The sequence below is a fragment of the Typopeltis vanoorti genome, chromosome 20 (assembly GCF_054136105.1).
Source record: "Typopeltis vanoorti isolate ZY-2024b chromosome 20, IOZ_Tvanoo_1.0, whole genome shotgun sequence".
NCBI lineage: Eukaryota > Metazoa > Arthropoda > Arachnida > Uropygi > Thelyphonidae > Typopeltis > Typopeltis vanoorti.
This window is the reverse complement of record NC_143568.1, coordinates 12343071-12364971: the sequence shown is the minus strand read 5'-3', so window position 1 is coordinate 12364971 and position 21901 is coordinate 12343071. Positions and strand designations below refer to the sequence as shown.

The following is a 21901-nucleotide window of genomic DNA, read 5'->3' as shown; positions in this document are numbered from 1 at the left end:
GAACAGGGCACTTCATAGACTCCTGGATGTGATAAAGGAGTGAATCTGTCCTTAGGTGAATGGATGATAGTTGCCAATTTCACATAAGGTTTAAATACAGTGCGCAGTTGGTGTTTGTTAAGCCAAGATATCTTTTCAGATGTGTCTTTAATGTACGGGATGGTGATAGTTTTGTTGTAGTCTTCTGTGGTAGATAGTGGGGGAGATTTCTTGGTAGCATTTAGTATTTTATCTATCTTATGAGGATTATGTCCACATAGTTAGCCTAGTGGCCTTGCAACCATATATCTGGGGAAGGAGTGTCCCAGGTTCGATTCCCATGGGAGATGTGAGGAATTTGAGGATCTTTCTCAGGTATAGCCAAGTTAGCCGGTCTGGGGAAGAGGCAGTAGGGTTTTTTCTGCCATTTTATCTGGCATTTTTCATCCCGCAAGCAGGCAAACCGGCCCCACGAACACACAGGATACAGCCATAGGATATAGTACGGCAAGGAAGGCAACGGGAAACCACCTTGCTCATAATAATTTCCCTAGATGGTGGCATATACAGCTACCTCCAAACAGCCATAAGGCTAAATACTATCAAAATGGGGATTATAGCCATTGGTTAGGAAGGTGTGGCACATGTGAGAAAGTTCAGCAGTGAGAGCAATGTCATTGGAACAGATTGCTCTAGCTCTATGGGTTAGTGTTTTTAAGATACCGTATTGCTGAGAAGGGTGATGGTGTGATTGTTTGTGTAAATATTTCCCTGTATGTGTGGGTTTTCTATAAACTGAAAATGATAAGGAACCTTCTGGAAGACGTGTGACCAGGGTGTCCAGGAAGGGCAGGCGGTCATTGGCTTCTAGTTCCATTGTAAAACAGATTTTAGGGTGCTGGCTATTTAGATGCACTAAAAATGTATTCCCCATGTGGGGACACCTGTAACCCCCATTGGGCGCGTCCCCTGGTGGCGAATCGGGGAATGCTCGTCATAGGTTACTAGGAAGGGTAGGAGGGAAATAAAATGCCTCCCGCGGACCAAGAGGATAGCACTTCCCTCATAGGCTGGTCTGGGGGCCTCGAAGGTGGCAGCCCCACCACCAGACTCGGGTGCTGAAGGCTAATCCCCTGCACACCTTAAAATTTCACCCATTAAAAGAAATAACAAAGAGATAGCCAAACTGCCTAAATGGTTAACGACAAAGCGAGGAAAAAGGTACATGAGATATGGAACATGGAACGTTAAAAGTCTACATGGAAAAGAAAACAAATTAATTGATGAATTTAAAAAATCAAGATTGGATTTGCTAGCAGTCACAGAAACAAAAAAGAAAGGTCAAGGTTGCCAGAAAATGAAAGATGGGTATATACTTTTCTATTCAGGGGTAAACCCAAGAGAATGGGGAAAACAAGGGGTAGCTTGCATAATTAAACCAGATCTCAAAGAATATATTACTAAATGGCAACTAATAAACGAAAGGTTGTTGACAATCACTATAGATTTTAAATCAGACAACCAAGTATTCACTGTAATTGTTGCATATGGCCCAAATGATAATGCCAATAAAGAAATTAAAGATGAATTCTTCGAACTCTTACAAAAAACAATTGAAGAAGTTCAAGGGCATATCATACTACTAGGAGACCTTAATGGCCGGGTAGGGAATCAAGTAGATGAAGAAACGAAACAAGTGTTGGGACCACAAGGAGAAATAATCTGGAATAATAATGGAGAAAGAATAATAAATCTTTGCCTTACAAATAATTTAGTGATAGTGAATACTATGTTCAAGCATAAAGAAATCCATAAGTTTACCAGGGAAGAGCCCAATAGAAACGAAAAATCTATAATCAACTACGCCATCATAAGCAGATCGTACTGGAAGTATACAAAAAATGCAAGAGTCTACAGAGGTCCTGAAATAGGCAGTGAACACTACTTATTAGTATTGGAAACAATCCATAAAATAAAAGTTGAAAAATGTAGAAAAAGTAGCAAGGAAATAAATGTTAAGATAAAGAACTACAAACTAAAGAAAGAAGAAACAGCCATTGAGTATAAAAGTAAAATAGAAGAGAAGATGAAAGAAGTAGAAAAAGAGATATATGAAGACCAAGTTGTAGAAAACCTATGGTACAGGTTCAAAACACTTCTTATAGAAACAAGCAGAGAAATTTGTGGTGTATCATTAAATAATAAACAGAAGAAACATAAAACACCCTGGTGGACTGAAGAACTAAAAGAAGAAATTAAAAAGAAAAAGCAATCATGGAAGAGATATATAACATCAAAGCTGCAGGTTGATAGAGAACTATACAACAACCAAAGAAATAAAGTTAAAACCTTAGTGAAAGCAGAGAAAAGAAAATGCTAGGAAGACTTCGGACATACTTTAGAACAAAATTTTAAAGGAAACTCTTTTATAATGTTTTAAGAAGAATGAGGTTAGAGAAAGAATGCCCCATAAAGTCTATCAAAAATAAGGATGGAAAGTTACTCACAAATTCCGAAGACATCATGGAAAGATGGAAACAGTACTTTCAAGAATTATTGGAAGATGCAGGACATGGAAAAAATAGAACCCTAAGAGCAAGACACACAAGCAAAATAGAAGATCAGAGTGAAGAAATTCATGCAAATGAACTATTAGTAGCAATAAATAAAATAAAACTGGGCAAATCAGCAGGCCATGACCAAATAACACCAGAAATTGTAAAGAATTTAGGAACGAAAGCCATAAAATTTCTTTTACACCTATTCATGTTGTATGGAAAAAGAAAATTATTTCCAAAGACTGGGAAGTAGCTATAATAATCCCCATATTTAAGAAAGGAGACAACTGCAAATGTGAAAACCATAGAGGAATTTCGCTTTTAAGCGTTACAGTAAATTATATACCCGCATATTAGACGCGAGGCTTAGGAATCAAATAGAGGACACACTGGATGAAATGCAATATGGCTTTCGAAAAAATAGAAGCACACAGGATCCTATCTTCAGTCTTAGACAAATATCAGAGAAAACATTGGAATATGGAAAAGAACTACATTCATGTTTTATAGATTTTGAAAAGGCCTTTGACCGAGTTCCCAGACACTTAATATGGCAAACATTAAAGAAAAACAAGATACAAGATAACTTAATAGCAGCCATACAAAGCCTCTACAAAAGTAATAGAAATTATGTAAGAACCTGTAATAATAGATCAAAAGAATTTGAAACAAATGTAGGAGTGAGGCAAGGCTGTATCCTCAGCCCTCTTCTCTTCATCATAGTAATGGATGAAAATTTAAAGGCATGCCAAACAAAAACAAAAAAAGTTCCACTTAGGATACAGGAAACTGAAAGAAACTAGGATTTCACATATGGCTTTTGCAGATGATGTAGTGATTCTAGCAAATACAGCTGAAGATCTGCAGTACAATATCAACATTTGGCATGAAGAAACAAAGAAAAGGAATATGACCATAAATATAAATAAAACTAAAACAATGATCATATCTAGAAATCAACAAAAGCACACAATAAAAATAGAGAATCACCAACTGGAACAAGTCCACTCCTTTAAATACTTGGGATCATATATACAAGAAGATGGTAGACTAGACACAGAAATTAACAACAGGATAAGAGGGGGAACAAAGCTATTCTATGCAATGAAAGGCCCACTCCTAGATAAGAAAGAAGTCACCCAAAATACCAAAATGGCAGTGTACTGTTCAGTGTTTCTACCAACATTAACATACAGTTGTGAGTCTTGGTGTTTAACAACAGGAAACACAAATAAACTACAAACAATTGAAATGAAATATCTCAGGAAAGTGGCACAAAAAACAAGACTAGACCGAATAAGAAATCAAACCATAAGAGACAGCCTTCAGGTTGCACCTCTGAATCAATTCATAACACAAGCCCAAATGAGATGGTTTGGACATCTCAATCGAATGGAAGAAGGAAGAATAGCAAAAACTGTATACAAAAGCCAGAAAATAGGAAAAAGAAACATAGGCAGACCCAGGAAAGGTTGGCAAAAGGAAATTAAAGAAAAATTGGAAAAGAAGGGAATTAACTGGAAAGAAGCAAAACAACAAACCTTGGACAGGACGGCATGGAAATCTCATTGGCAAAATCTCGACTCTTAAAAGCATAAGAGATCATAGACGAAGAAGAAGAAAAATGTATTCAATGTGTCTGGACCATGTGGCCAAATAGCAAACATATCATCAACATAGCGTAGCCAGAGACTAGGTTTGAGAGTGGCTGTGTTGATAGCTAGCTTTTCCAGATGTTCTATGTAGAAGTTGGCTAAGGGGGAAGAAAGTGGGGGATCCCATAGTTGTCCATCTAATTGTTTGTATATTCTTCAATGAGATAATATCGTACGCAATGCACGACTATACGGTAAGTGGAAAGTAAAATTGGTGGCAACTGAACAGGTTAGCCTTCTTAAAAAGATGCCGAGATACCAATTTTATACAAAACTGTATAAATATTAAGAACAAGTTTCACTTGGCCAAAGCCCAATGTATTTATAAACGAGCGAGTTTAGCACTATTATGGGAACAGATATATGCTACTTGCTGAGAACTTTTAAAAATAAATTCATCCATCAGTGCATTACATGATATACTTTCTGACATTTTGAAGCTGGAGCTATGGGATATCCTGGAGAGAATCTCCGACTCTACAGCCAATAAAGAATTCGCTAAAGTTAAAAACTGGCACCAGAAGAAATTTGAATTCCTCCACCAACGCAGTGCTAAGCAGCAGCCGCAATTACATCAAGATGACGTCGTTGTGAGCTTATCATCGTTAAACTTAACTAAAGAAGCCATGAGTGCATAAGTCGTGGACATAATTTTGCCATTACTCCTAAAGAAGTTCCAAAAACCAAAATAATGGCTTCCGATAAACATGGAATATACGACCTACCTCCAGCAATAGCCAATATTAGGTTAGACGTGGCCAATATCCTAATCCATTCTAAGTCTCCCAAAAATAATATCCCACATAAAGAAATAATGGCTCTAAAAGAGCTATGCAATAATAACCACATTACAATAACCAAATCAGACAAAGGAAATGCAACTGTAGTAATGGTACAACAGAATATGAAAGAAAAATGCACACACTTCTCCAATACCGGTCGACATATCAAATTATAGATCGAGATCCCACCAACTCACAAAAGAATAAGATGTGCAAACTATTGAACAAAGTCACTTCCTGGGCAAAAAAAAAAAAACAGTCAACAAACTCAAACCCTTTCACATTAAAACACCAGAATATATGGTGCTCCAAAAATCCACAAACAAAGTACACCTTTACGCCCTATTGTAGATAGTATTAACAAGCTAAACATTTAGCCAAACTACTAGTCACTTGCACAAACAATTCTCCCTCTTTTGTTAAAAATTCTACCCACCTAAAAAGTATTTTAGAAAACTGCATCTTAAATAGGGGTGCTTAAGGGTCAAAGCTGTATAACTGAGAGGAGACCTCTACATAGCCTTTAAAAGGCTATGTGGAGGTCTGAGCAGAGAACTGACCAGGCCTTCTGACCTAATGTCCAATCCTCACCTTTTCACGGTCTATCCTGTTTTGTATCTACCTGGATACTGAACGAACGAGGATGGGCTGGCAATTTGGGATTTAGCCAACCAAATTGTATTCTTATTATTTAACCAAAATACAAAATGATGGTACAACATGACAAAATTTCATGACAGCTGGGGCGTCGCCCAGTTAAACAAGGCCCACGTTGTTTTCGCCAGGGAACCAGGGTGAACAGCGAAAAGTCAGCTACTGGAACAAATCTGAAAAAACACTCCAACTCAACATCACCAGAGTTAAAGATCAGTACTATCAACATAAGAAGCCTGAATGACTAAGGCAACAAACTGCCTTTGTTTCTGTCTGTTACTCCTAGCATTCATGTACAGACATAATAAGCTACCTGCATGTTCTTTTGTATACTCTTGTCTGTAGTCTCTGTGACACAGAGCAAGCTGGGGAATTAGATAAGTACCAGATCGACATAATAGGGGTGACTGAAACAAAAAAGACAAAAACTGCTGAAATCTTTCTGAGCAATAAATACAAAATGTTATATTCAGGCAATGATAACCAAGGAAAAGAAGGAGTAGCCATTGTATTCAACACTAAATACGAGGCTAATCATTTTGAATGGCAGGCAGTCTCAAGTAGAGTGATGTGGGCAAATATGAGAATGGGGAACTGGACAATGAGACTTATTTGTGCCTATGGTCCCACAGAAGGTTCTACTAAGGTAGAAGTGGAGGAATTTTTTGAGGATTTAGAGAAAGTAACTGACACAATGAAAAAGGAAAAGTTAGTCCTTGTTGAGGATCTATATAGCAGAGTAGGAAATGATTGTCAGACATACAAAAATATTTTGGGAAAATTTGGAGAAAAGAGCAAAGCTAATAATGGCAAATACCTGTTGGATTTCTGCTCAGGAAATGGACTGATTATTACTAACACCATGTTCCAACATAAAAATGTGCACAAATTCACATGGAGAGAAGAGCCAAGGAATAAGAAAAGTCTCATTGACTATGTTATTGTTGATAGTGATGTTTTCTCCCTGGTGCAGGACACCAGAGTGTACAGATGATTTGAAATTGGAAGTGATCACTATTTAGTCTTGAGCAGGATAAAATTGAATTTAATATTGAAAAGAATAACATGTAAGAAAGTTTTAAAGCAAATAAAAGTTGAGCAGCTCTCAGATGTGAACTGTAGACTAAAATACACAAAGATTATTGAAGAAAAAATGAAAGAGTTTGAGAATAGGAATCAAACCTTGGAGATTCAATGGCAAGCCTTGAAAAAAGCCCTGATTGATTCAGCTAGAGAGGCATGTGGTGAAGTTGTCTGCAAGGATAGAAAAATTAGAACTCCATGGTGGACACAGGAAGTTAAAGAGGCAGAAGGAAAAGAAGAAAGCATATCAAAAGTTCCTGGCAAATAAGTCAGCTTTTACTCTTACAGAATACAGAGACAAATGTAAGAAAGCTAAACAGTGTGTAAAACTAGCTAAACAAAAGTCATGGGAGGACTTTGGCAAGAATATAGAAAATAAATATCAAGAAGGTGGCAAAATATTCTGGAGGTTGTTGAAAAAGCTTAGGAATGGAGGAACGAGTGCTGTAAAAGGAGTTAGAGATGATAAAGATGACATGAAAACGGGAGAAAAAGATATCCTTGAAGTATGGAGTAATTACTTTGAAAAACTGCTAAATGAAACAAGCAGTGATAGCACAGTGTTTTTATTTGAGTTGTAAGTCAGCAGTTAAAATTGAAGGAAATACAGGAAGATGGTTTAATGTTAAATCTGGTGTGAGACAAGGATGTACATTATCCCCTCTGTTATTCATTATCTATATGGATCACATTATGAAGGAAAGTGGTATTAAACATGATATCAAAATTGGAGATGTTAATGTCAGCTCTTTCCTTTATGCGGATGATGTTATACTTCTAAATAAATCCACTACAAGTCTGCAAGATTCTCTGACTAAATTGAATAGCTGTTGTAATAGATATGGTATGAAGGTCAGCAATAAAAAGACAAAGACAATGAAAATAGGCAGATTCATTGAAAATGTCAACTGCTTTGTAAATGGAGAACCTGTGGAACAAGTAAAACATTTCAGCTACTTAGGCACAATTTTTAGTGAAGGTGGTAAATTAAATATAGAAATAGACAACAGAATCAGCAAAACTGGTATAGTGGGAAGTCAATTGAATAAATTCATATGGAATAAGAGAGAAATTAGTCGGAACACTAAATTAGCTGTATACAAGACAGTGTTCAAACCAGTTTTAACTTATGGATCTGAGAGCTGGGTCAGAAGTAAAACACTTGACCAAAGACTAGAGACCGCAGTTATGAGAGTCCTGAGAAAGATTATAGGCATGAACAGATGGCATCAATGGCTATATCATATTAAAAACGAGGATATTAGAAAGAATTTGACATTGTCAGCATCCAGGAATGTGTTAGCAGAGCTAATCTCAGGTGGTATGGTCACTTAAACAGAATGGATGAGGAAAGATTAGCAAAACAAGTGTTCTCTGCCAGGAAAACTACCCAGAGGAAGACCAAGATATTGGTGGATTGATACGGTACAAAGTGCCTTAGATGATAGAAATATAAGATCTGATAATGTTGGAGTCTTGACAAGTAACAGACTGATTTGGAGGAAAATTGTAGATAGAAAGTTAGTAATGTGTAAATTTTTTTTCATATAGTACTATCATATCCTGTACACCCCTTGAGGGTACATGGCAGGAATTTGATGATGATGATGATGCACCTTAAATAGTTCAGACCTAATGGTGAATTTTGATATCACCGCATTATACATTTCAGTCAATGGTACTAATGTACCATTGACTGAAACACTTAACTTACCAAAATTCACAATTTCCCCCTGATATATTTCAGCTATTTAATTCAGAGTACAGACAGGTTATTTTACATGGAAAGGGAAAATATACAAACAATTAGATGGGACAACTATGGGATCCCCCCTTTCTCCCCCCTTAGCCAACTTCTACGTAGACCATCTGGAAAAGCTGGCTATCAACACAGTCACTCTCAAACCTAGTCTTTAGCTATGCTATGTTGATGATGTGTTTGCTATTTGGCCACATGGCCCAGACACATTGAATACATTTTTAGTGTATCTAAATAGCCAGCACCCTAAAATCCTTTACAATGGAACTAGAAGCCAATGACTGCCTGCCCTTCCTGGACACACTGATCACACGTCTTCCAGAAGGTTCCTTATCATTTTCGGTTTATAGAAAACCCACACATACAGGGAGATATTTACACAAACAATCACACCATCACCCTTCTCAACAATTTTTCTTATCAATCTGTGTTCGCATCAATACTATTTAAATCCAATTCAACATGTGTGACGAACACATAAGCATATCCACGCGTATATAGTCAATAAAGATTCTATTAAAATTTTGCAAGATGATTTAAATAGAATAGCATTATTGGCAAAGGAGAATGGATTAGTTTAATGTGTCGAGTTATGCATTTAGGAGTAAAAAGATTATCAGCAGTGTATCATATTCATGGAACTGTACTCCAGGAAATTGATGAAGCCAGGGATTTGGGGGATGATAGTAGACAGGGAGTTGAAGTTTAGAGGATACATTGCAAAATGTGTCTAAAACAGCTCATTGGTTACTGGTCCATATATTTAGCAGCCGTCTAACCTTGGTTATGGTACATCTTCTGTTGCTATTATCAAATCCAGCACTCTCAATCCCTGGGTCTACCCCCCCACCACCACCACAAGCTGTTCAGGTAATTATCCCCCTTAGTAAATGATCAATTCAATTTCCATCTTGCCATGTACCTTTTCTTCTCTCTCCAATCTCTGTCCTCATAGGTGAAGTCTTCATAATAATTGCTCGGTCTACACTAATTGTATTAATATGTCTATGCATCCACATCTTTCTGTAAACTCTCTCTGGTTTATAGCAAATAATTAATAATATAATTTTCCCAGTTGGCCTCTATTTCATACACCAATAGTCTCATATGAACTATCTCCTTCCATAAGTTCTTCTCAACTCTACTTTTGTTGGTTGTGGTTCTTCAGCTTTCATCAGTAATATCCCTTCCTCCCAAGTTATTCTCCTCTTATATCATCTTCTATGTCAGACAAGTCTCAATGATACTGATAATTTTTGGCCAAGTCAAGACGACCAACGTTTGCTTAGTTTTACCACTGAAGTGATGCAACTGAAACTAAAATTAAAATTACTCGACAAATTCATTGAGATCCTAAATATCAATCTTCATGAAATTACATCCTCCAGAGCAAACTTATTACTAACATTTAAATTTTTTTTGCCAAAATTTTGCCAATGAAAATAGTTTGAGTTAAACCAAAATCAAGCTGACTGAACAAATTTTAATAGACATTCTAAATAGATTGCAGACATAGATGTTTGTGAATGCCATTAGGTCACAGATAAAATTTCATCACACACTGTGAGAACACCATGCTTACTGGAGGCCTGAAGTGGCTTGGGGAAAAAAAATCCATATTTAGATTTTTTTCCCCAAGAAAATTACATTACATCCAACAAGCCGGAGTGGAGGTATTATAAATTTTTGAAATATTCCAAATACTGAATTTCAATAAAATCTGCCTGGCCAAAGCCAAGTAACAAAACAGAGGTAATAGTTGTTTATGCATTTTGCAAAATGCACCTAACACCATGCTTTGCATGGTGGGTTTGGGTTTACAACTTTTACAAATAGGAACTTGTTGATAGGAAAATACATCCAAGTTGTGAAAAAGAAAGTATGCAATAAAGATCATAGAAGTAGAAATAATGTTATGTATTTTTTGTAATGCTTATCAAAGACATTCTATAATATTAATAACCTACATATGAGAAGTTTCTGAATAGACTAACACTGTAAGCAACATCACTTTACTGAATGTTACTCATGCATATAGAAAAAAAAAATTGAGAGGACATCTCTCTGAAAGTTGAGTGATGCAAAGAAAGAAAGAAATACTCATGCAATGAACTCACTAGAGATGCCAGGAATTTGTACACTACTGAAAATCAACATTTCAAAGTTGAAAGTAGCTAATATGAAAAAAGATGGGAGATTGAGGGCAGTGTAAGAAGAAACCATATGACAGGGCAACAAAACTCAAATTTTCCTGCAGGCATTAGCATATCCTGCAGATGTTAGAATGCCTTAAAGAAATTTGTGCACAACCTGAGATAAAAGCTTCATAAGTCAACAGGATTGACTAGATGTATATTTTTTTTTCTCCGCAGAGCCAAAGTTATAATCCCCACCCCCCAAAACAATTAAAATAACACTTATAGTATCCTATTGTTTGAAAATGTGCATATCCCATCATTATTAGTCTCAAGAAAATGGAAACAGGTTTTATGGAGTGATCAACCACTGCTAATGTTCAGATCAGATAGTCAAGTTTGGGTTTCAAGAATGCTGTCTGTTCATTACAGTGGAAAATGTACAAACAATAAAGACTGAAAGTATCTCTGTGGTTCTCTATGTGGCCTGGACTGGGACAAATGGCAACAGTGTTGAAAACCTGTGTTCTGCACTGTACATTGGACAATCCTGTGGTACCTGCTACAATAAATTTACAAGGATGACACAAAGGCTTTTGGAATTTTGGCATTTTTTATCTTAACATTTGTAAAAAACTGCAAATGAAAAACAGTATTCAACAAAATATAACACATTATGCATGATCTTGATCCATCTCTTCCTTGGTAGTTATATCCCTTTTATGATACCAGATCCAATCCTTGAAGGTGAAAAACTTTCAACACCAAGGCTCTTTATACTCCACACATTAGTGTTGAGAAAGTACCATCCACTCAACAAGTGAGCCATCATACTAATGGTTCCTGGAGGAAGAATCATCAATGCTGACATCTGTTCTCAGTTTGGACTATGGCTTGAAATTCTACCAAATAAATCTTTTATGAATGCTGAAATTGAAGAAGTTTCTGACTGCTTTAATTGTAGTTGGCTCAGCTCTTAAATGAGATGATTTCTGGTCACTCTTTCTGAAAAAAAGTAATGTACCTGCTCTCCAATCAATACGCTCTACATTCAAATACTACTATGAGTATAGATGTTTGTAAATGGCTTTCAGTGGGAAATGAATTTCACTGCCCAGCATGAAACCACTGGCCTGCTACTGGAATCCTTAAAGTGGCTTGAAAAAGTTTATGTTTCGCTAGAGCAAGGTTTCCAGATTACAAAAATTTTAAAAAATATTAATATATATATATATATATATATATATATATATATATATATATATAGTCCACGCGGTTAGCCTAGTGGCTTTGCGCTTCGCAACCATATGCCTGGGGAAAGGAGTGTCCTAGGTTCGATTCCCGTCCACGACGTGAGGAGCTTAAGGATCTTCCTCAGCCATAGCCGAGTTAGCCGGTCTTGGGCGTGGGCAGCAGGGTTTTTTCCACCAGTTTATCTGGGGTTTTTCATCCCGCAAGCAGGCAAACCGGCCCCGTGAACACACAGGTTACAGTCATAAATACTTACGGCAAGGAAAGCAACGGGAAACCACCTTGCTCATAATCATCTCTCCCTAGAATGGTAGCATATAGCTACCCTCCCGCGGCAGTATGGCAGATGGGAACCAGAAGAATATATATATAAATAATATTTAAAATCCCCCTAGTCTACCAACAGTACAAATTGATTATAGGTTTATAACCTTCTGTCTGTGGTGACAGTTACATAAAAAAATATATGTATAAAAACAAATGCTAAAAACTTTTGGATCATGCTTGTTTAGAGCAAGCCTTCACACCATGCAAAATAAACAATGCTATCCCTTGAAGTTAGGTTAATATACTAAGAATTTGAGAAAAAGTTCAGGAATTGGTCTGACACGAATTTTGATCAAATCCAAATTTGATCAAAATTCATATAAAAAAAAAAATCACCAAAATGACATGAACATAAGATCTGTGTTCTACTAATTTCAACTGAGGATTGCACAAATTATGAGTTAACTACATATTATGCTTAAAAAGAAATCTTGTTACATTCACATTTTACCTTAATATAAATGAACAATGAAATTTTCCACATGAAATGCCATTATGACTATTTGTGCCATATGGCATCAAAAAAACAACAACAACAAAAAAAAAGTACCAAACTTCGTGACCCCTTCAGTACATGCAGTATGAGATATGCCATACAACTGCATGCACATTAACAGAGGAGCATGTGTAGAGTTTATGCCATTACATTTAGCTGAAGCAATGATGTTGATGTTGGAAGAAAAGACGTTTATTGCTAAGTATTATTTTCATTCATACAGAGTTGATAGAGTAAATGGTCCAAGCCTATGACAAATTTGTGAGCAGTTTGTTTGCTGTTTTCGTTAGCGTGCCTCAAGCAATAGTGTGATCATTGCCTTAATCAAGAGGTTCTGATGTACTGGGATTGTTCTGCTGCAATGCAAAGGGCATTTGAGGAGAATCATACACAAAGGAGAATCATGGGTGTGATGGAACAAATATTATAGTCTCTGAAGTGCAGTCAACTCCAAATAGCAGTAAAACTTGAGATACCGAGGCAGTCACTACAGGAATCCATAAGGAGCTGGATGCCTTTTGTATGTCATTCTGGTGAATCTGTGTTTAACAGCAACATATTATGCTGCACAGCAGGAGTACTATTGTGCTGGCCATTGTCTATGAAGATCTGTCCTTCCTCCATAATGGCCTGGCCTGGTTGGCTGATTGGTTAGTGTATCTGCTCTCCAGCCAAAAGGCTGCAGATTCGAATCCCACTGGGGCATGGATGTTTGTGATTATCTGTGAAAATACAAGTGGCGGTGGACAGTAGATGGCGTTAGTGTAGATGATGCGGTTGGTGGAGATGGAGAGTTGTAGAGCAGGTGCCCTCACTCGATGAGTCTAGGACTCCTTGAGGTGTCAAATAATAATAATGTCTGGTTGTCAAACAGACTGCATTTTTATTATTATTATTACATGACACCTCCAGGGAGTCCTCCAAAGACTCATCGAGGGAGGGCACCTCCTCTACAACTCTCTGTCTCCACCACTCAATCCACTAATTACAACTACTTTCATCATCTACAAGAGGGTTTCTCAAACTGTGTTCTGTGGAACACTGGTGTTCCGCGAAAGATGAATAGGTGTTCCGCGAGAAGTTCTGGAATTTGTCATTTTAGTTTTCTAAGCATTTTTCATGAATAAATATTTTATAGTAGAAATATTCTGAGGAGAATAATATTCGTGAATATGTTGAAAAGCTCAGACACAGAACGCCTAATAACATCTGTGTATTGTTAATTTTCACACATCGAAACCTTTCAACATTTGGGAACGGGAATACCGCTGTTTATGACCGGTCATAAAAATTGCCTGCAAGCGGATTATAACAATTCTCTGTTCTCAAAACTGAAGGAAATGACATCTGTGTAGCAAATGCAAATGACCAAGCGGCATATTTTTAAACAGGAAATATTCATGAATTATCGTTAATTTTCACACATCGAAATCTTTCAACAATCGGGAAAGAGAATACCGCCGTTTATGACTGATCATAAAAATTGCATGCATGCCGATTACAATAATGGGCAGCCTGTTCTCAAAACCGAATGAAATAACATCTGTGGTGCAAATGTCAGTGACCAATCAGCAAGGAAGTATAAAGAAAATTTTTCCACTGAAATTGAAGATCAAGGTAGTCTGTATCTGATTCTCAAATCTATTAATACTGAATACTTTCTTCCCAAGTTCGTATTGCAGTGAGTAAGTGCTTGTTCTGAAACCGGAGTGCCGTGATTTTTTTTAAAAGTAATAGGAATACAGATTTAAATTCTAATATGAATAAGAGACAAGGCACTTTGTATAATTTTGGTGTTAAGAAATCTCTTATTGAAGGAGTTTGTGATGGAACAGATAGCGAGTCATCCACCTCAAGCCTACAAAGATCTCCAGGATGTACAAAAGGAGGGGAAACTAATAGCACACAAGGGAAAAAGTCTGCATTCACTCATAAGTACTTATAATATAAATTTTTGGTGATCAGAATAGGATATGTCAATGAAAATCAGCATAAATTAATTTAATGATAGTTTAATTGATGTTTAATTAATTATTAATTAATAATGAATTATCAATTATTAATTAATAAAAAAAATCAGTTAAATTACCAATTAAGTCTTAATTAATACATTACAAAATAACCAAAGTGTTCCATGAAAATTTCAGGATTTGTGAAGTGTTCCGTCATAGAAAAAGTTTGAGAAACCCTGATCTACAACAATGCCATCTACCACTACCACCACTAGCATTTTCACGGACAATCATACACATCCATGCCTACAGAGGAATTTGGGTGGAGAGCGGATATGCTAACCACTAAGCCAACCAGGACAGCTTTTCCATCTAAATAGTCATGTAAACGGATAAACCTACAGATTTAAGACCTGAATTTGTCCAAGAGAAACCTCTTCACAGCAAGAAGGTCACTGCATGGTGTGCGGTTTCTGGCCATAGCATAATTGCCCTTACTTCATTGAAGGGGATGGTTTAACTGTGACCTTGAATAGCGAATGCTAAATCAAGAATGTGTTGGTTTCTGTTTACTCAAGATTTGTATAGAATGTTGTCGTGCAAAAAACATTCCATTTTGTGCACAGGTATTCCAACAGGATGGAGCAACCTGTCATACATCACATGGTTCTAGAGCCTATTTATAAGAACACTTTTCTGGGAGGATAATTTCAAGGTTCACAGAATTCTCATACCCTTCATGTTCTCCTGATCTAGCATTGCTTGATGCCTTTGTTTGGAGAATGTTGAAGGAATGGGCATTCCACCATGACCAGCCTTCAAACCTCGAACTAAGGGATAAAATTACACAATATGTATCAACCTTTGTTCTCCAAGAACAGAGAATCTTTATATGCGCTACGAAACCTGTCTTGAAAATCAAGGTGCCCATTTCGAGTACATAATCTACCATCATTAATGCTTTATTTGACCAAGATGCCACTGATAGGAATGTACATATCATCAGGTGTAAACATATTTTTTTGTTAATAAACCCGTTTACCCAAATTTGGGATTTAGCCGACCAAATTGTATTCTTATTGGTTAAACCAAAATAGAAAATGATGGTACAACATGACAAAATTTCATGCTGGCTGGGGTGTCGCCCGGTTAAACAAGGCCCCCATTGTTTTCGCCAGGGAACCAGGGCAAACAATGAAAAGCCAGCTACTGGAACAAATCTGAAAACAAACCCCAACTCAACATCACGAGAGTTAAAGATCGGTACTATCAATGTAAGAAGCCTGAATGGCAAAGAAATGGAGCTAGCTGAGGAATTAGATAAGTACCAGATCGACATAATAGGGGTGACTGAAATAAAAAAGACCAAAACTGGTGAGATCTTTCTGAGCAATAAATACAAAATGTTATATTCAGGCAATGACAATCAAGGAAAAGAAGGAGTAGCCATTATTCAACACAAAATACGAGGCTAATCTTCTTGAATGGCAGTCAGTCTCAAGTAGAGTAATGTGGGCAAATATGAGAATGGAGAACTGGACAATGAGACTTATTTGTGCCTATGGTCCCACAGAAGGTTCTACTAAGGTAGAAGTGGAGGAATTTTGTGAGGCTTTAGAAAAAGCAACTGACACAATGAAAAAGGAAAAGTTGGTCCTTGTTGGGGATCTAAATAGCAGAGTAGGAAATGATTGTGAGACATACAAAAATATTTTGGGAAAATTTGGAGAAAAGAGCAAAGCTAATAATAATGGCAAATATCTGTTGGATTTCTGCTCAGGACATGGACTTGTTATTACTAACACCATGTTCCAACATAAAAATGTGCACAAATTCACATGGAGAGAAGAGGCTAGGAATAAGAAAAGTCTCATTGACTATGTTATTGTTGATAGTGATGTTTTCTCCCTGGTGCAGGACACCAGAGTGTACAGAGGATTTGAAATTGGAAGCGATCACTATTTAGTCTTGAGCAGGATAAAATTGAATTTCATATTGAAAAGAAAAACATGTAAGAAAGTTTTAAAGCGAATAAAAGTTGAGCAGCTCTCAGATGTGAACTGTAGACTAAAATATACAAAGATTATTGAAGAAAAAATGAAAGAGTTTGAGAACAGGAATCAAACCTTGGAGATTCAGTGGCAAACTCTGAAGAAAACATTGATTGATTCTGCCAGAGAGGCATGTGATGAGGTTGTGTGCAAGGATAAAAAAATCAGAACTCCCTGGTGGACACAGGAAGTTAAAGAGGCAGTGAAGGAAAAGAAGAAAGCTTATCAAAAGTTCCTGTCAAATAAGTCAGCTTGTGTTCTTAGATAATACAGAGACAAATGTAAGAAAGCTAAACAGTGTGTAAAACTAGCTAAACAAAAATTATGGGAGGACTTTGGCAAGAATATAGAAAATAAATATCAAGAAGGTGGCAAAATATTCTGGAGGTTGTTGAAGAAGCTTAGGAATGGAGGAAAGAGTGCTGTAAAAGGAATTAGAGATGATAAAGGTGACATGAAAACAGGAGAAAAAGATATCCTTGAAGTATGAAGTAATTACTTTGAAAAACTGCTAAATGAAACAAGCAGTGATGACAGCACAGTGATAAAAAACACTGACTAGTCATGCAGGCAGGAATACATATCCATACTTGAAGTAGGAAAAGCCATCAAAGGCTTGAAATGTGGAAAGGCAGCAGGAGTAGATGATATTCGACCAGAAATGCTGAAGCATGGTGGTATAAGAGTCTTACAGAGGCTGCGCTGCATAGTTCAGAAAGCCTGGACAGAGGGACGAATTCCTGATGATTGGAGTAGAGCTCTCATAGTACCCATATATAAAAAGGGAAATAAAACTGAATGTGAGAATTACAGAGGTATTTCCCTACTGAGTGTTCCTGGCAAGATCTATGCAAGTATACTTGAGAAACGGTTGAGAAGAATTGTGGAAGAAAAGCTTGGTGAAGAACAAGCTGGATTCAGGCCAAATAGAGGCTGTCAGGATCAGATCTTCACTTTACGACAAATAGTCGAGAAAGCATGGGAATATAACAAAGATCTGTATTTAAGTTTTGTCGATTTGGAAAAGGCATATGACAAGATGCCAAGAGAGAAGCTATTCAATACGCTGCAGTTATATGGTGTCAATGGGGCATTATATCAAGCAATACTTAGTCTTTATTTGAGTTGTAAGTCAGCAGTTAGAATTGAAGGAAGTACAGGAAGATGGTTTAATGTTAAATCTGGTGTCAGACAAGGATGTACATTATCCCCTCTGTTATTCATTATCTATATGGATCACATTATGAAGGAATGTGGTATTAAACCTGATATCAAAATTGGAGATGTTAATGTCAGCTCTTTGCTTTATGCGGATGATGTTATACTTCTAAATAAATCCGCTACAAGTCTGCAAGATTCTCTGACTAAATTGAATAGCTGTTGTAATAGATATGGTATGAAGGTTAGCAATAAAAAGACAAAAACAATGAAAATAGGCAGAATCATTGAAAATGTCAACTGTGTTGTGAATGGGGAACCTGTGGAACAAGTAAAACATTTCAGCTACTTAGGCACGATTTTTACTGAAGATGGTAAATTAAATATAGAAATAGACAACAGAATCAGCAAAGCTGGTATGGTGGGAAGTCAATTGAATAAATTCATATGGAATAAAAAAGAAATTAGTCGGAAAACTAAATTAGCTGTATACAAGACAGTGTTCAAACCAGTTTTAACTTTTGGATCTGAGAGCTGGGTCAGAAGTCAAACACTTGACCAAAGACTAGAGACTGCAGATATGAGAGTCCTGAGAAAAATTAGAGGCGTGAACAGATGGCATCAATGGCAATATCATATTAAAAATGAGGATATTAGGAAAGAACTTGACATTGTCAGCATCCAGGAATGTGTTAGAAGAGCTAATCTCAGGTGGTATGGTCACTTAAATAGAATGGGAGAGGAAAGATTAGCAAAACAAGTGTTCTCTGCCAGGTTGGCAGGAAAACGACCCAGAGGAAGACCAAGATATAGGTGGATTGATACGGTACAAAGTGCCTTAGACGATAGAAATATAAGATCTGATAATGTTGGAGTATTGACAAGTATCAGACTGATTTGGAGGAAAATTGTAGATAGGAAGTTAGTGATGATATAATTTTTTCATGTAGTACTGTCATATCCTGTACACCCCTTGAGGGTACATGGCAGGAATTTGATGATGATGATGAACCCGTTTACCCCATAACATATATCATTGTAGTTATTCAGTACTTTTTTTTTTTAATTTTTTTGCATCATACTGTGAAATAAGTGAGAGTTGTCATAAGTATCTTTATAATGCAGAGCCTACATTTTAGGAAGTGCACATTACCTTCTATTATAGTGAGTATCCTTTCACATACTGGTTTTAACCTTTATTGAGGTTCCTGTGATGATGACGATCTAGATCCATGGAAATAATAGAAGATAACTATGGCAGGAATCATATTTCTTGTACATAAATAGCCTCAATAGGTGCCGGTCCCAAGCCCAGATAAATGGCAAGGGTTGATGTTAGGAAGGGCATCCAGTCGTAATAATTCACTGCCAGCTCTAGCTATGATCTAATGGGTCAAAAGAAAGTGATATAAGGGCTAGAGCATACCCCTTAAGCGATGCACAGCCATATCACCCTACAGTTGCGAGAAGTGGACGAGTGCTACCGCATTAAGGGTGGGTACGGTTAAAGCGAGCCCAGCAAGTGGAGAGAATGTTGAGAGTGGGAACACTGAATGTTGGAAGCATGACTGGAAGGGGAAGAGAGGTAGCTGACATGATGAGCAAGTTGGACATTTTATGTGTGCAGGAGACAAGGTGGAAAAGGTGAAGGAACTGGGAGATGGGTATAAATTGTTCTACTCTGGAGCAAATAAAGAGGGAAGAAATGGTGTCGGAATTGTGGTGTGTGGCAGAATGAAGAGCAAAGTACTGGAAGTGGGTAGGAGGAATGACAGAATTATGCAAATGAAATTGGGTCTTGGAGAAGAGCAAGTGGTCGTCTTATGTGTACAAGCGACCTCCCTAGAGTCACTCTCATTGAGGGAGTCTATATATCATTCACACTATCTGCACTCACAATCTTCAGAGCAAGCAATTCTAGTCACACACCACTCTATGAGCTAAAAATTAGTTCTCACTTCTATCTTGACTGCATTAATTGTCAACTTCTATAGCTGCCTTCTGGTCCTCTCCCCATCCTCCATAACACGATAAATTCCATCCATGGTATCCTGTATGAACTTTTAGGTCACTATTATATCACTATCCTTTCTCCTATTTGCTAGTGTCTGCAGTCCATAAATTGTCAATTTCCTCATAATCTACATTCAGAAGTCCTGAAATCATCTTAAACACACTCTCCTTTGCACCATCTCTGTATCTATTGTACATCACCCTGGAACTACGAGACCAGATATGCACACAACTGTCGAGATGAGTTATACCAAAGCCTTGTTGAGAGGCAAAAGACCTCCACTGTATTTATCACCAAACAAATCATTTGTTCTTACCAGAACAATCACCTCTTTCACTTTTCTTTTCTGCTTTTCAATTACATTTGTTAAATTTTTGATTTTTTAGCAAGCAAAAAAAAAAATCACGATAGGAACATGATCCTCAATCACGTTTTATAATTGAATATCCACATTATATTCTTCTCTTTATAACTGATTTTACCTACATGATTATCATTACACAATATTTTACCTGATTCAGTGCTTTGTTTCTACTTTTTACTGCTTACCTTTCATGTCCTTCTGATGATTCTATAATTGCTTCTTGACATTTTGCAAGTCTTAAATATACTTTCACGTACAAACTCCTGTTTGATTGTGAAATTATATTTAAGATAGCTTCATGTTTCACAAAGTTTAATGACAATTTGAAAATGTCCAAAAGAGTATAAGGTACCTTCCATTACAGTGTACTTAAGGGAATTACAAATAGCACACATTATTATCCTTACTGAAAACTGATTTGTAGAAGCCAAGCCTTCATAAACACCATTAATTAACAATGACAGCCATTATTAGTACAAAAAGAAACAAACTGACTTTAATAACTTTATTTTAATTAAACTATGGACTATGATAGTAGGTTTTTCATTTGGTTGGTTCTACAGCATATATAAAGAATTATAAAATTATTATCAAGTATAAAGAAATATTACAGTACACAAAAATTTTGTTCACATTAACAGCATACCTAAGCATATGCAAATGTCTGATGCATGACATTATATGTAACAAGTCTTCCTGTGTACTTTTTCTTATTATGACAGGTGTTTTAGGACTCACAGCAAAATCAACTGCTCTTGGTATACACACAAAAGACATCCTGCACAGACATCTGTGCAACAAAAAATAATTTTCAGCATAAACTTCTGTTTGTATATGAATGCTGGTATACTTTCTTGTATGGAACCAAAGAAAAACTGTATATACAACTTCACACAATGTGAAAAAATATAACACAAGATTAAACTTCACAGATAGTTTGAATAAGTACTACAAAATCAGATCAGTTGTAATAAGCAAACAAATTTTGTTTCATAATGAAACTTCTAATATTGCTATGAAAACATTAGAAAAATGCTTACCTCAATAACAATGTAATTGTAGTTTTGCTTAGCTAGATTTATAAATATGGCGAAGAGAGAGAGTGTTGGTGAATGAGTAAAGAAGGTCATTTCTGACCATACCACAGCAATGCTTAAAAGACCCAAAACAACAGCTGATGTTCGCAGCACCCAGTTATGAATTACACAATTCCAATACCACTCTGGAATTTAAAAATAAATAAATAAATAAATTATAAATAATATTCTCACTTAAATTATTAAAAAATGCTGCATTCTTTTAATTATAAGTCAGTAATGAATTTGAACATAGTTTTTTTTATTATTTTTTTTTTAATCCTGTTTTTAGCACGAATATATTACATTCAGAGTGATTTCAACATGTATACTTTTAGTTGTAGTGTGATGCATAGCTTCTATGAACTGAGCCACTCTAACCAACTTTTATAGGCTCCCATTATTTTTTTTCTCATATCAATAAAAATGTATGATTATTTTACTACTACAAGTGGTTTGTGGCAGCAGTAGCTGCCATGCTAGAAATGCTTTAACACCTTATATGGGGGGAGAGGTTTCCTGAAAAGTTCCAATAAATACCTAGAACATAAAATATTAAAGTAACTGATATAACCATATGAAAGAAAATATCTTAAAACCCTTTAAC

General features: G+C 36.4%; 1 protein-coding gene across 1 annotated transcript in view; it reads right to left on the bottom strand.

Moving 5' to 3' along the window:
- The window catches only part of LOC150095239 (G protein-coupled receptor-associated protein LMBRD2), a 218087-nt gene that overhangs the window by 68699 nt on the left and 127487 nt on the right, over nt 1–21901 (bottom strand). The window contains exon 10 of the mRNA XM_090410332.1: nt 21259–21440. Coding sequence (XP_090266458.1) covers nt 21259–21440 — 182 coding nt within the window. The remainder of the gene's footprint in view (nt 1–21258; nt 21441–21901) is intronic.